Genomic DNA, 16,095 nt, shown 5'->3' on the forward strand with positions numbered 1-16,095 from the left:
TAAGATATAGTTGTCCGATCCGGTTGGTTCCGACATATATACTACCTGCAATAGAAATACGACTTTTACGAAAGTTTCATCCCGATAGCTTTAAAACTGAGAGACTAGTTTGCGTAGAAACGGACGGACAGACGGACAGACGGACGGACAGACGGACAGACGGACATGGCTAGATCGACTCGTCTTGTGATGCTGATCAAGAATATATATACTTTATGGGGTCGGAAATGTCTCCTTCACTGCGTTGCAATCTTCTGACTGAAATCATAATACCCTCTGCAAGGGTATAAATATCAAAAGTTTTCTAAGTCACATTGAATAAGTAATATTGTGTGCATTATAATGGAGCCAAACATAGCAGCTATAGTGGTCCGAGTAAAAAGGAACATTCCAATGACATCAACTTTTAGTGGGTTCCGTGCCAGTTGTAGGTGGAAACTGTCGAACTAATAAAGAAGTATACGCTTATCATTATAGATAATTGAGCTTATATCTTACAGATTCCTCTAGCCGAACATCCAAGCGAGAAGCAAACAATATTCTCTTCTCCAATAGGCGATACGTCTTCTTGTCCTCATCAAGAAGACAAAACATGATAGAAATACCAAGCACAGCCTTCAGATTATAAACGAAGTACCAAATGCAGGTCATAACAAAATAATGCAGTGTCATATTGAAGTTTTCTTGTCCATGTTTTAACGCAGAGTAGATCAGAAAGCCAAAAGACACCGAGGTCATATAGTATTCGGTAAATACCGTAGCCGCCTGGAGACCAAGAACTTCTCCAAAACGGGTCAAAATCGAATGCAACTGGTCCTGAAGCTTGGCAATACAGTCTAACTGATCCGATAGACAGCAACATCTAGTCATGAAACCACCCTGTCGCTGTGGGAGGTAACTTAGCCGCTCACATTCTTCAATCACTTGTCCCAGCTTAGCGTTTATAACCTGATATTGTGTCCGAACGAACAGGAGTATCAGAAAATATTGAAGCACGGCCAAATTCGCTATAGAAAAGCTCCAAAGCTGGAGACCGGAATAGAGATTTACTGCTTGTACGGCCAGTGCAACATGAAGGAGGTCAATCGCAAAAGTGGCAACGATTTTATTGAATGTTACCCAGCGCATTGTACTGTTAAACTGCGGATTAGCCAGCGATAGACGTAGAACATTTCGTATTATTTTAACCAGCTGGTTGCGCTGGCGCCATCTGTTAAGCAGAGTAGAAAGTCCTGAAGAATGTTTACAATGAATCTGTTTTTAATTATAACTTGTGTTACCTGCAATTATCCTCAAGAAGGTCACCGTCAAGAATACACTCATTTGCAGCATGTTTAATTCGCTAAACATCGCAGTAAAATACATTGTTGTGGTCCAACAGTAAACGACAGCGGTACAATAAACGATATTGATCGTGGCGGCGTAAAGAGTACATCTCCAGGTCTTGACCACACGCCCTGATTGCCGATCCCACTCAAAATTGTTCAAACCAATCAAGTGGCAGTAACTGGTGGAAGCCCTTATCGACAGACCTACCCAGTCAACCATTTTGTAAAACTAACAGGGCCTTCGATGCGGTCACCAAAGGAAGGCGAATATTACATTGTTGTGACTGACATGAACAAATTGCTCTCATTCGAAACGAAGACTTTTCTGATCTGATAAAAGGTGGCCAATATTTAATACACGGGTGTTACAGAAATATCTTCCAACCAAACTTTTTGGTGTCACAGAAACCGTTTCAAAATGAAGTACACGATTTTAAACCAACCAATAGCATCATTTTACAAAAAACAAGAAAGAAAGCTAGCTTCGGCTTGCCGATTATTCCTATTAATTTACAAATCGCAAAAATGTTAAATTTCCTATTATTTTACATTAATTTTTCGATCGTTTCTATGGCAGCTATATGATATAGTAGTTCGATCTTTTTAAAATTAAAATCAAAGTTAGGAAATACTTAAAAATAGTCATATCCCAGAGTAGAAGAGAATGTAATAAAAATCAACAAAGATATAATTTGTTTTCCTATTAATTTCCATTTAATATTTCGACCGTTCCTATGGCAGCTATATGATATAGTGATCCGATTTTTAAAATATTTAATTCGAAATTCAGAAATATATAAAAAATAATATTCCCAAGAGTAGAAGGTAATACTTGAAAAAGCACCGAAGCTAGAATTTTTTGACGTTTTTTTTTCCGATCGTTCCTATGGGAGCTATAAGATATAGTTGTCCGATCCGGTCGGTTCCGACATATATACTACCTGCAATAGAAAGAAGACTTTTGGGAAAGTTTCATCCCGATAGCTCAAAACTGAGAGACTAGTTTGCGTAGAAAGAGACAGACGGACGGACAGACGGACAGACGGACATGGCTAGATCGACTCGTCTTGTGATGCTGATCAAGAATATATATACTTTATGGGGTCGGAAACGTCTCCTTCACTGCGTTGCAAACTTCTGACTGAAATCATAATACCCTCTGCAAGGGTATTAAAATTGATGAAACACACACTTCATGAAACCTTTATTTTCCGGTAAGGTACATTTTTCTGATTAAGAAAAGGGCACTTACAATTTTTTGTATGGTACCAATTTTTTTTTAAGTGTAAAAAAGTTTTTCACGTTTTTTTAATTTCTAACTCTAGCTGTGATTAACCGATTTCGGACATCGAAGACTCATTTTACAGGTAATAGAATGTCCTCTAAACAGCTTCTAGCTGTTACATACTTTTGCACGAATACAATATACCCTTTTACTCTACGAGTAACGGGTATAAATACATCGAGAGTTGAAAGTATCCGGTGATCTGCCATGACAACAAAAACCGATTGGTCCATCGTTCTTCATTTGTCCCATATCGAAATCCGAAGTCCAGTCATCATTCTAGATTGACACATTCTTTTGCAAATCCCGTGGTTGTGTACAGTGCCTGAAAGTCAACTATCAGGCAATAATTGTCAAAATAACTAATATTATTATTCTTCTTATTATTATTAAGTAAATATACCAAATATGTTTAAAAACTAAAATGTTATTAAATTCGTAACATGAACAAAGCAACTCAAAAATATTCCAAGTCGTATTGAATAAGAAATATTGTATGCGTTACTAGAGATCCATACATGGCCGAAATGGAACTGCGTGTGATAGAAAATATTTCCATAACTTCAATTTGAAACGGGTTTCGTATCACTTGAAATTGAAAGCTTTCAAACTGTAAGGACAAAAACTTGTAAATCATTTTGTGGCTAATCGAAAAAAAAACATATTACGGATTCCTCCAAACGAACATCCAAGCCGGATGCAAACAGCGTTCTCTCCTGAAGTATTCGTATCATCTCCTTGTGATCATCTAGCAGATTAAACATCGTGAACAGATTGATCATGGCATCCAAATAGTAGAAAAAGCACCAACTAAAGGCCAATATCACAGCTTGGACAGTTAACTGCAGATTTTCAAGACCATTTTTGAGGATACTGTACGTCAAGTAGTATGTAGCTATTGAGGATAAGTAGTATCCGCCATACACCATTAGCCCTTGAGCACCGGCGACCGCATTTAACTCGGTCACAATGGATTGCAGTTGGGATTGTAGCTTAGCTATATTGTCCAACTGATCCGCCAAGGAACAACACCTGGTCATGAAAGCCCCTTTTCTTTGGGGGAGGTAACTCAAAATCCTGCTTTCGTTGACCACCCGTCGCAGCTCTGTGTTTAGCAGATGATAGTTTGCCCGAACGAAAAGTGCTACCAGATAATGCTGCGATATGGCCAAATTTATAATGGTCGACATCCAAAACTGCAAGGTCATTCCAATAAATTGATTGCAATCCACACGACCCACTGAATCCCAGGTGATTGCCACTTGCAGAAGGTCAGTGACGATGGCTATGATGAACTTGATAAGAATTCTCCACCGGCACATTCTTTTCACCTGCGGCTTTTCCAGAAATAACCGGAGCACTTTTCTGGCCAAGCGGATGAATTTGGCTCGCTGGTGCCATCTGTTGTGAACGGTGAGAAGTCCTGAAAATGTTTCTCAATTAGAAGAATTGATAGATGCAAATTATGCATATATTTGACCTGAAGCCACTCTCAGTCCGACCAAAACAAGGATAACAGCTACGAGCAGCTTATTTGCATTTCCAAAAAACACATTGGGATCAGTTTGTTCCAAGATTTGCCACAACAGGACAATAAAAATGCTGACGTTGGTTGCGAGGGCGTAGATGGTACTGCTTGGGGACGTATAGACACGACCTGTCCGCCAGTCAATCTCAAAGTTTCCAAGACCAATAAGATGTCCATAATAGTAGACTGCCTTCAATAACAAACAGACCCAGTCGGTCATTTTAGCCAACTAAAAAGTAGTGCTTGGCCTTGGTCCACCAAAGGTAATTAATTTGTCCCAGTGACTTACAGTAACCTAATGTACTGATTCCAGACACACATAGGTACCTATTGATTTTGAAGAGGTATGTGATTGACCTCGAAAAAGATGGTGAAGAGGTATGAAAAAAAGGAAAAGTTATTTTTAGAAGGCCATATCTTACTGCTCAGTTTTTTTAAATGTTTTTAAAATAAGATCAATCGTTTTTAAACAAGAACAATTGTTCTTAAGCTTTAAATCGCTAATACTTTAAATCTAAAATTTAGAGCCCACCAAATGCCATGCTGCAAATATTTGTACTCCTGTCCCTCTTAGAGTAAAAGGGTTTATGGTATTTCTGCAAAAGTTCATCTGTCTGTCTGTATATACGCTGAGATCTCGAAAGCTATAAAAGCTGGAGGATTGACACTAAGCAAGAAGATTCTAGGGCTTACTACGCAGTGCCAGTTTGTTTTATCAAGCTGAAACGTCCCTTCTAACGCCCAGAAACCGCAAAAGCTGTGGCGCCCACAGTTTCTTGTATGAACAGTACCAATTCCATGCCAAAGATGGCGCCGTCGCCGCGTGTTTAGCACTGTTGCTGGTGGTGAAAAAAAGCCTCTAGCTCTAGAGCGCCGTATTCAAATGGATTATTTTAACTACTAGGCCTGGTCACTCTAATTCCCACTATGTTAATGTAAAATCTACATTACTTGAAATGGCAACAAGGCATTTTTATTAGAGCCCTGCATGGGTATATGAAAATGGGATATTTGGGTACCCAGACCAAAATATTACCTACCCAACCTGACCTCAAAATTTTCAGGTCGTTTAGGTTTGGGTAAAAGCCCTATGCTCACTTAATAGGACGCTGCCGACCGCTGTTATAGAGCCAAGTATCACTATGGACGGCAGTCCATGTAGTGACGAAGCGCCCCAGGAGAGTGTGCGAAGGCGACTACTATATATACACGAAGAAATGAAAATCTGCTGTGATAGTCCGATCGTAATGAGTAATACACCAATCGAAAGGTATTGCAAAAACTTAAAGGATTGCATACCAAGACTTTAAGAAAATTAATTGGATTGGGAGAGAGAGCGGTGAAAGTGAAAAAGTGCAAATTTCGAAATTTGGAGCTGTTGGGGCCGGTGGGGAAAAATGCCCCCTCGCAATGTTTTAGTTGTGTTCCTATTGAAAATACCCGTCGAATGAGATAAAATGAAAGATAAAATCCGACGCTCCGTTCAAAAGTTATAGCCAAAATAAGATTTTCTTCATCTTCCCAAAATGAAAATTTAATTCTGTTTGTCAGTTTGTCCGTTTGTCAGTTTGTCCAAAATATGTTTTTTAAGTTCTGAAAATTTGATATGACGTTCATCACATCGATATAAAAAACTATTTAATGACAAGTGTAATAATTTTTCGTCACAAATGTTGATATCAGCACTTTTGTATGTTGAAGGTGCGATCGTCACTAGTTTTTTACCTCGTTAAGAGGTGTTTTTATTTGATAAGCAATAGTGCCTTAGCTAAGATCCTCCTGTTTTTAAGGATTCGCGGGTTGGTATAATTAATATAAAATCAATAGAAGCCCTTTATATTAATCGATTTATAAATATTGTTTATATTAAAGTTGTTAAGGTGAGTAAGGGGTATTTAATAGTCGAATATAGCGTTCTTTCCTGTTATTTACTCAATATTTCTAGTGAACTTCATATGTCAGCATTTGTTCCTTGCGTTTTATTTTATTTTTTCGTTTTATTTTTATGTACTGATGACAACAATTCTATTTGTAATCGTCCAAAAAGAAAAAAACTATTAAAAGGTAATTAAGCTCTTACAGAATCAAACAATGTTCCTTACATAAATAGATAAATTTTAAATAAATAAATAAATTTTATTGTAATCGTCCAAAAAATAAAGGAGTATGAAAAGATTGAGCATTGATTTGATCAGATTCCATTATAGCAGGTCTTATCGATCTTCAGCATAAATTAACGTATCGGCGTCAACGGTAATTTCATACTGGGCAAAGCACAAGGCATTTAGCAATGTGCAAAAAAAGAAGTCTAGGACAAACGAACCTCCGCATTCCAGATTGGCGTTCATTATCCGGTTCCTGATCGGCTGGACTCTGAACTGCACATCAAAGCAACTTTGCTATGGTGGAAAGGATATAAGAATTAGGGAACTCGACCCGATTGGCTACACACCGACCAAAGTCTGGACATCCCTGACGAAGTTCTGATGCCGCTGAAGATGCAGTGAGAAGCGCAAATCGACGATTAAAAGCTGCACTCTAAGGAGAGTCTGCAGAATGCACAGTCTATCATTGCATAGACCAATGAACAAAATCCTTAAGAAAGATGCCTGCCCACCAACTGCGGCTCTCAAACATTTCCTATAAAATTTGTCGTCTGCAAACAAGTGGTACTCCATGATATTTTTGATGATAAACGCCCAATTGATCACTAGTAGCAAGATGTCGGTGAAAAGCATGCCGATGACCGGCAGCCACAGCAGTTGGATTTCCTGGTTAATATTGGCTATCCTGGAATAGAGGCGAAGCAGCCGAAGAACCTTTAAATGTTGCCTTTTTGTCGGTTTCCGTTCCTGTAGATAGATCTGAAATTTAAGACCAGTAAAATTAATTCAAGCTCAATAAATTTAAGAAGTTATCCTACCTTTAAGAACCTATTGAAAGCAGCGATCCAAGACAGTAGCAACAACTGGTAGACCACATAAATGTTGAAACACAACTCCAGCAATATGATGTACAGCGGGAAGACGTAAAGACTTAGTTGACTTAAGCCCGTGATCTGCAGGACAGTAAAGTCCCACTGAACTATGTAAAGGATCAGCAGGGAGATACCTTCCAAGGAAGGCCTCCCCAAAGTCTCTTTCATCAATGTGTTTACTTCTATCACCTCGTTGATCAGACCCACTAAGGATCGATTATAGGACAGACTACTCATCCAGTTCCACAAACGTATAATATTACATATGGCTATCTGCATGATGACCCCTGTCATCAGAGTATCAAAGTACTTTGGACTAGAAAATATGCCTTCATTACTTTCAACTGGAATGACTGCAATGAATGCTATTGTAAAATAAGTGATAATAATATTACAGCTGAAGTAGAGCACCGACAACTTTAGGCACAGCACTATTCTTTTGGTCCAAATGTTGCGACGTTGGATAATCAGTTTTCCCTTTTCTTTGTCGTATTTAATTTGTCCAATCACGCAGCCTCGATAAAGGATGTACGAGGACCAGCAGAGGCCCAAAACAGACCATCTTAGCAGTCGCGACTGCCATTTCTTATTCAAAGTTCGTTCTGCACTCGTGGCCATTATCTGCCCTTCTGAAACCCGCGAAGCTAGCTATTATTGCTTTCTGTAGTCTGACTTTTTTCATAAATAATGAAACTGACCTAATGTCCAAGTAATTTAGACGAACTACAATACAATATTTCATGTTTGCACTCTGCCAAATCCATTGCTAATGGGTTATGAAATTACACCTCTTTTACAGTGAAAGTAACATTTTATTGAAATCTAAAAGAATAATATTTTTGGGATGAATTCAAAAGTACTCCATGTTGAAATCTAAAAGAATAACATTTTTGGGATTAATTCAAAAGTACTCCATGTCATATTGAATTAGGAATATCGAATGTGTTATTAGAGATCCAAACATGGCCGTTGTAGAACTCCGAGTTATTGGAAAAAATTTCATTATTTCCATTTTGAATGGGTTTCGAATCAATTGCAGTTGTATGCTCTCAAACATTAGTGGAAGGATATTATGGTATAATTTGACTTTTATGTATGCTAAAACAAATTTACCGATTGCTCCAGACGAACATCTAAGGTAAAGGCAAATAGTGTTCGCTCCTCCAATAGCCGTATCATCTTCGTGTGATCTTCCAGTAAATTGAGCGTATTGAACAGATTGAGAATGGCGTCCAAGAAGTAAAAAAAACACCAAGTGAAGGATAGAATCATCGATGTGACGCTCAGCTCCAGATTCTCGTGGCCATTTTTTAGGATACTATAGGTTATGTAAGCTGTTGCTATTGAAAATATGTAGTATCCGAAATACACCATAAGCCCCTGGATTCCGAATACTTCGTCCAGCTGGTTCACAATCGACTGCAGTTCACTTTGAAACTTGGCAATACTCTCCACCTGATCCGCCAACGAGCAACATCTGGTCATGAAAGCCCCCCTCCGCTGAGGATGGTAACTTAGCATCCTGCTTTCTTTGATCACCTGACGCAGCTCGGTGTTTAGCAGATGATAGTGGGCCCGAACGAAGAGGGTTAGCAGATACCGCTGCGCTACGGCCAGATTTACAATAGCCGACACCCAGAACTGCAAGGCCATTAGTATTGTTTGATTGGCTTTCGCATAGCCCAATGCATTCCAGTTAATTGCCATTTGCAGAAGATCAGTAACGATTGCAATGGTGACCTTAATAAGAATACCCCAGCGGGAAATTTTCCGCAAGTGCGGGTTTTTTAGAAATACACCAAGCACTTTTTTGGCCAAGAGCATCATCTGTTTCCGTCGACTCCATCTGATGAACACGGTGGAAAGACCTGAAAATATTTAACCACAATTCTTAAACGGTATAAATATGATTTTTAAATAAATAAAAGTTTGTATCTTTTTTCAACTTTTTCAAGTCTATTTATTCAAAAATTGCTCAGCATCACTGGATAGTCGATCAAACCATGTCCATATGTTCGTCGGTCCGTTTAAAAAAATAATACCTATCATGTTTAGTGAAATCGAATTAATGTCTTAAAAAGACTTTGTTACAAAAACGAATTTTCGCACCTGCTACAACTCTCAGTCCAAATACAATGATAATAACATAATGGTGCAGCTTGTTTGCCTTTCCAAAGATCAAGTTAAATTCAGTTGGCTTGGAGATTTGCAAAACGATAAGAATAACCAGGATGACGTCGATCGCAATGGCGTAGAGGGCACTTCTTCGGGTCTTAAAGACTCGTCCAGTCCACTCAAACTCAAAGTTACTAAGACCGATAAGGTGTCCATAATAGTAGACCACCTTCAATAACAAACCGACCCAGTCGAACATTTTAGCAAACTGAATGAGTGCTGGATTGTGCTCCGCTCAGGATTATTCAATTGTGCCAATGACATTCACTTCAGTGACTAATGTACTGATCCCAGACAAAGATGCAAGTGATTAGATTGAATTTTGAGGTGTCCTTAATAATAACACATGTCAATGTTGTTGGTAAATAGCTTATGAACCTTTAGGAAAATGTTAATTAATTAATAAAGATTTTTAATTCGAGGTAGCCACTTTTCTATGTTACTCGGTTTTTTTTAAATTTGCAAGATATTACATTGAACTTTTACTGCCAACTAGAAGCACCAACCAAAAAGGATGTGTCATAGTGCTTTCACCCTTTGGCGTCATAAATCAAAATGTAGCCGCAATTAAACCGCACACGTATGCACACTTGCGCAATGAATCATTGTATTGGAACGGTGAACGGGGGCGGTGTAAGTCTGAGTGGGCAGGGGGCGTAACCACAGTTCGTGTTGCATTCCCGTTAGTTATTCATGGTCAATAAGCGTAGCTCAAAAGGGTAGAAAGACAACAAACACACCGAAATTGTTATTGCATTAACCAGTGTGTTTATGCTGAAATTTCCCGCGGTTTCCCCGCTAATTTTGGTCGGTGGGAAAGGGTGAAGGGGTCATTGGTTAATTTATACATTCATTCCAGCCAGCCTTTATTGCGAATTATCTATTTGATTGTAATTTAGTTGATACATTTAAATTCATTTATCAAAAATCCGGTCATGCACTTGAACAAAATTAAGCTAAAATATTTCCATGACATGAAAAGGTAACATTTAAGGGATAATATAAAAGTCTCTTTTTTATTTATAAAATTATAAAAACTATTTTAGAAAATCAAATTACAAAAATCACGCAATTATATGAAACAAAACTTTATCGGAGATTCACCAAATTATCGCTACCGCGTAAGCATGTGCGTGGCTCTTTTATCAAATTTACGTTTATTGCATTTTAATTAATTATAAACAGGTAATTATGGTAAACAGACTGGGCCGCCATCGGCCCATAAAACTGGGCTTACAAACATTACCAATTTACGAGCCAAGTGCTTGGCAGTACCGCCAAAGTGCCGTTGTGGGACGGGTAATTCGTATATAAAATTAATTTAAAACACGCCACAAACCCTTAACCACCTCTTTCCGCACCATGCCATTTTCAATGGATTTCCACTGGTTTACTGCAGTTTTTAGTGTCTGTCTGTAGTCGTTCAATGCCTAAATGTTTCCCCCATTAATTTTTGCATATTGTGCAAAAGCGTTGGTAATGAGCGTACCACTGTGTGCTTTGGAGGGGGTTAAGAGGTGTAGGAAAAATATTTTTAAGGGGGCCTTAAAACCTAATCTTCGTTTCGAAGAAATCGGAGAAAATATATAGATAATTATATTTATATGTTATTCCAAAACAAAAATTATTTGAACGATTTTTATTCATTTAAAAATGTTCCGAATTTTTCTGAGACTTGACCCCAAATTGCCTGTCACGTTTGACATGAAATGAGTCATATACTCGTACTTTTTTTTAGGTCGTACTTTTTAAAATTTGTTCGGCTACATTTTAAACAAAAAAGGAAGGAACCGGGGTCCTCTCGCTTCAAGACAGACACCTTACCAGTCGCACCATCAGACACAGTTAAGTACATGTCTGTAAGCGATCTCTGATATACGAGTGTATATGGAAACTAGAAAGGAAGCTAGCTTCGGCCAGCCGAAGCTTATATACCCTTGCAGATAATTCCTATTAATTTACAAATCGCAAAAATTATATTTTCCTTATTTCTCATTAATTTTGCGTTTGTTTCAATGGCAGCTATATGATATGGTAGTTCGATTTTGATAAAATTAAAATCGAAATTCGAAAATATTTGAAAAGAGTTATATATCCTAAAGTAGAAGAGAATACAATAAAAACCAACGAAGCAATAATTTATTTCCTATTATATTCCCATTAATTTTCCGATCGTTCCTATGGCAGCTATATGATATAGTCGTCCGATTTTGAAAAAATTTTATTCGAAATTCAGAATTAGATAAAAAATTACATTTCCAAAAGTAGGATGTTATAGGTTCAAAAACACACAAGATATAATTTTTTTACATTTTTTTTCCCGATTGTTTCTATGAGAGCTATATGATATAGTTGTCCGATCCGGCTTGTTCCCACTTATATACTACCCGATAGTTTGAAAACTGAGAGACTAGTTTGCGTAGAAACGGACGGACAGACGGACAGACGGACATGGCTAGATCGACTCGTCTAGTGATGCTGATGAAGAATATATATACTTTATGGGGTCGGAAACGTCTCCTTCACTGCGTTGCAAACTTCTGACTGAAATCATAATACCCTCTGCAAGGGTATAAAAAGCTACACTGCTAAAATTTCCACATCTTTTTACACAATAGAAAATACACATTCACTAACTTAAAAAAATAAAAGTCAACTTTATTTTGCAAAGATCGTGATAGTTTTTTAAATTTTTTTTCTTTTCAAAATAAAAGAACAGCTTAGAAACAGAAAAATAAGTCTGATGGCGGCACACTGCCATATTCGCCATTGGTTGTTTTGGAATACTTGTATCCTATGAGGTGCGCCATGGAAATATGCGTCTTCCTGTCCTCCTTTCCGATTGTAGACTTGGTTTTGCAAGTGAACTCAGGCCGCAGGCGGTTCCTTCTTGCGTAGTATCCGTATATTTCATCTCCGTATTTTTTCCGGCTTTCAGCGTATATGGTCGCATATTGGGAGTAATGCTTCCTTTGGGCAGCAGAAAACCAGGAGCTATTTTTTTGCCAAGCAATACGAGTCTTATCGATCTGGCTGGCCACAACACGGTGGTGTTTCAGCTGATCAACGAAGATCACCTCACCGTATTCCTTCATCTTTGGTTAACACAAAAAAATCGATCAACTTTGTGGAATTACAAACCACGTTAGAAAATATACACTTTCAAGTTTTTTTTTCGTGAATTTTAAGGTATTTTTTTCTGCCCTTGCTTACCAAAAAAGGAAAATATAAAAAGTGGCATTTAATAAAATAAAATAATTATTTATTATATTTTGTAATAGGTATTATAGTTTCTATTTGATTGTTTATTGATTGATTATAATCAATAAAATAATTATTTATTATATTTTGTAATAGGTATTATAGTTTCTAATAGTCGAACTATACTACTACACAGAGAAAATTATCAAAAGTTTTAGGTGCAAAATAAGGGGTGAAACATTTTACTTTTTAAAACGTTTAATACAAATTTATTTTACTTTGCATTTTTAAAACGTTTTCATTTTTATTTTTAAAACATTTTTATATGAAAACGGCACCTAAAACGTTGTATAATTTTCTCTGTGTATGGCAGTCTGTCTTGTTTTTTTTTTTTATTTTTTTCGCGAATACTTTCGCCAATGCCGGCTCGAAGTGAATTCGATTTTTTAATAAATAAGTAACTGTTACATTTTGTAAAAGAGTGTGTTTATGATATTTTCATAAAATGTTGTGAAAATATATAAGATTCACAAGAATAAAAACTATTGTATTAAAATTAAATAATTATATTTTTGCAATACTTGTTGAACTTCAACTAAAGGCTTTTGAATACAAATTATAAATAATGGCTTTGACAAGCCTTTGATTTAAATTCAATTTGTACCAACATCGCCAAGGGGCAATGGAAACGTGAGCAGGACAGGACGAGACAGACGACCAACCGGAAACGGAAATGCGCTCCTCATTCAATAAAAAGACCGTCGATTTTCTTTGCTTTTCTGGACTTCATTTATTTCTCATTTTTATGTTCAGTTTTACGAACTAACTTGTTTATCATTCTTTTTGTCAAACATTTGATTTTTAATACTTACAAATAAAGGCTAAACTGAAAGGTTAACAAAGTTCATTGATGAAGGTTAATGAAGAAGGTTAGTTCTTTGACTTATCTAAAACCCTTGCTGGTTTTGTTTTTCGTTCAGTTATATTTTCATTGTTATTTTTATTACTTTTAAATTTACAACACGCACAAGATTTGCTTAGATTTAGATGTAGATTATGCTTAGAGAGTTGCCGAGGATTTTTCCTGCTTAGATCCTAAGTAAATTTGAGTTCAAACGTTGCTGGCTATGTACAAGAAACATTCATTTGGCTAAGTAAGAGGGCTTTCCCCCAGCCAGTCGATCAATGCCAAGCTGAGATATTTAAGATACATTTTGGCCAAGACCTGCAGCTGTTTGTTGGCCATTTGTAGCCATCGCCTGGCTGCCGTTGGCCCACAATCGAACGGCTTTGTATGCAAATGAGCCATTGGATTGCATTTCTCACGCCCAGGTGAACCCGGCAGACATGCGATGTGTGTACGAAACCCACCAGCTCGCATGAGTCATGAACTGCTTTCGGCCTTTTGTTTGCTTCTTGGTAACTTTGTTTGTACTGAAATGCATTCGATTGTGGTTTGTTGCGCATTTTCGCATTTTGCATGTCTCCGACAATTTCCACCTTTTTTTGCCATAAACTGCTCGATACCCCCTTAAAGGCGGTATCAGACCTCGGGGAACTCTGACTCAGTTTGGGCAAAATTAGCATAAGCCAAAGGATTAGTATCATGCATGTGGCTAATTTCTCAAGGGGGGAATTTAATGTTACCCTTTTGGAAAGAAAAACTTAGCACAAAGCGGGATTTAAACAATTCAAGCTAGCTCAACAGTAAAGTTGATAAAATTTAAGAATTGTAGGTTCAGAAGTAATCAAAAAGTGCTCACAAAAAACACACAAATATAAGCTTTACAAACCTTCAGCCGAAATCAAATTATCTTGAAATACAAATAATCAAATATTCTTGAGTAGAATCATAGCTAAAGCCAGAAATGTAGACCTTTCTGTAATAATTGTTACAAATAGTTGTATTTGCTGAAGACCATTAAGCCGAATATGTGCTTTAGGCCAGGCTTACACTGTACTGGATTTACAGGGCTTGTCTTAGTTTGTCATAAACGATATAATGTACACCTGCCCCAAAGCTTGCTAGCAGACTGTAATTATGATTGAAGAATGGGTAAGGATCTAAAAAGCCTTGAAGAGGAGCATTGGCCGAACACTCCCATATTCTTCGTTGGAAGTGGAGGATGCTTTGTAAAGGGCTATATGATCCATAGGTATTTCTGAGTCCCGTGACTGACTCTGTCTGTATGAATTGGTCTCAAGCCTAAACTCTTCCCTGAGGCGGTTCCTTTTCGCATAGTACTCGAAGTGGTCATTCCCGTACGTCTTTAAACACTCCTTATAAATTTGGGCGTACCGCTCGTAAAGTTCCCTTTGGGCCGTTGGAAACCACGAGCACCGCTCCTCCCAGGTTCGACGTGTCTCCTCGATCTGGCTGCCCACAGTTCGGTGGTGCAGAAGCTGATCTGTGAATATAACCTCCTCGTATATCTTCATTTTTTCACTGACTATGTGGAAATTTCGTTGGTGTTTTTTTGGTTTTTATTTTTTTTATTTTTCTATTTTATTTTTTTTTTTTCTGTGTGGCTAACGCTTGTTAACGAATTAGTACTTTTTGAGAAAGTGATTAAATATTCAACGGATACTACATTTTGAGAAATTTTGAAATTGATCTTGCTAATTCCGTTAAACAAAAGTAATTTGTACAAATTATTACAAAAAGAAGATAATTTTATGTGCATACAAATGGAGGAAAAAATTATAATCAGTTTTAGTTTACAACTCCACGGCGGACAAATCGGACGTCGTGCGCTTTGATTTAAAAGCAATCCCCTGAAGACGATCTCCGGAGGAGATCGAAATATATTGGGAAAACGCAAAAATAAAGCACCCAGACCTCGAGCCAGCCAAACCAATTGTTTGAATCATGAAAAACTATTTTCTTCAGATTTTGCCTTTATTATTCAATAGTATTATTCTGCGTCTTCCAATCCAATAATTGTTTTGACGAATGCTCTTTTCTTCTAACAGAGGCTTAGTAAATTTTTTGTGTATACTAGTACAAGGCTCATGAAATAAGGACTGAGAATTTGGATGGCTTTAGATAGAGATCTAAAAGCAGTGAAAGAGTAGCATTGGCTGAACTCTTCCATATTCCCCATTAGATGTAGGAGACGCCTTGTAGTCCTTTAAATGATCCATTGATCTCTGAGACTTTCGCTGTTCCCGATCCCTATACGATTTGGTATTGACCCTATGCTCTTCCCTCAGGCGATTTCTATTAGCATAGAACTCGAAGTGATCATTGCCGTACTTCTCCAGACACTCCTCGTAAATCTCGGAACATCTTGCATACAAGTTCCTCTGGGCAGCCGGAAACCAAGAGCATCGCTCCTCCCAGGTGCGCCGTGTCTCCTCGATCTGGCTGCCCACAGTTCGGTGGTGCAAGAGTTCATCCGTGAATATCACCTGGTCATATCCCTTCATTACTTTAGTATGTGTATTGTTGTGTATGCGTTTTGAACAATATATGTATAACGAGAACAGATTTCAGAATTGATTAAAAAAGCAAAGTTTCCTTGCCAAAAAACGGTTCTTTATAATTTTGTAGGATTCAAATATTTATACCCTTGTAGAGGGTATTATAATTTCAGTCAGA

General features: G+C 37.5%; 6 protein-coding genes across 6 annotated transcripts; all 6 read right to left on the reverse strand.

Moving 5' to 3' along the window:
* Positions 1-3,070: 3,070 nt before the first annotated feature.
* Positions 3,071-4,361, reverse strand: LOC108062684 (putative gustatory receptor 36a). Its single transcript, XM_017149460.2, has 3 exons — positions 4,094-4,361; positions 3,282-4,036; positions 3,071-3,223 (listed from the first exon to the last, which is right to left on the reverse strand). The coding sequence occupies exons 1-3, from the start codon at positions 4,359-4,361 to the stop codon at positions 3,071-3,073; spliced, it is 1,176 nt and encodes a 391-aa protein (XP_017004949.2).
* Positions 4,362-6,354: 1,993 nt separating this feature from the next.
* LOC108062673 (gustatory receptor-like 36a) lies at positions 6,355-7,736 on the reverse strand. The gene is made up of 4 exons (XM_044393624.1): positions 7,514-7,736; positions 7,065-7,462; positions 6,598-7,005; positions 6,355-6,540 (listed from the first exon to the last, which is right to left on the reverse strand). The coding sequence occupies exons 1-4, from the start codon at positions 7,734-7,736 to the stop codon at positions 6,355-6,357; spliced, it is 1,215 nt and encodes a 404-aa protein (XP_044249559.1).
* Positions 7,737-8,019: 283 nt separating this feature from the next.
* On the reverse strand, positions 8,020-9,492 carry LOC108059887 (putative gustatory receptor 36a). Its single transcript, XM_044393704.1, has 3 exons — positions 9,228-9,492; positions 8,224-8,986; positions 8,020-8,164 (listed from the first exon to the last, which is right to left on the reverse strand). The coding sequence occupies exons 1-3, from the start codon at positions 9,490-9,492 to the stop codon at positions 8,020-8,022; spliced, it is 1,173 nt and encodes a 390-aa protein (XP_044249639.1).
* A 2,438-nt stretch (positions 9,493-11,930) lies between these two features.
* On the reverse strand, positions 11,931-12,529 carry LOC108059869 (uncharacterized). The gene has a single exon (XM_017145331.3). It carries the CDS (start codon positions 12,386-12,388, stop codon positions 12,014-12,016), a length of 375 nt encoding a protein of 124 aa, XP_017000820.1. The 5' UTR covers positions 12,389-12,529; the 3' UTR covers positions 11,931-12,013.
* Positions 12,530-13,290: 761 nt separating this feature from the next.
* LOC108059898 (uncharacterized) lies at positions 13,291-14,933 on the reverse strand. The gene has a single exon (XM_070217284.1). The coding sequence runs from the start codon at positions 14,931-14,933 to the stop codon at positions 14,559-14,561; it is 375 nt and encodes a 124-aa protein (XP_070073385.1). The 3' UTR covers positions 13,291-14,558.
* Positions 14,919-16,007, reverse strand: LOC108059909 (uncharacterized). Its single transcript, XM_017145375.3, has one exon. The coding sequence runs from the start codon at positions 15,921-15,923 to the stop codon at positions 15,549-15,551; it is 375 nt and encodes a 124-aa protein (XP_017000864.1). The 5' UTR covers positions 15,924-16,007; the 3' UTR covers positions 14,919-15,548.
* Positions 16,008-16,095: the final 88 nt, after the last annotated feature.

Source organism: Drosophila takahashii, chromosome 2L, assembly GCF_030179915.1.
Source record: "Drosophila takahashii strain IR98-3 E-12201 chromosome 2L, DtakHiC1v2, whole genome shotgun sequence".
Taxonomy (NCBI): domain Eukaryota; kingdom Metazoa; phylum Arthropoda; class Insecta; order Diptera; family Drosophilidae; genus Drosophila; species Drosophila takahashii.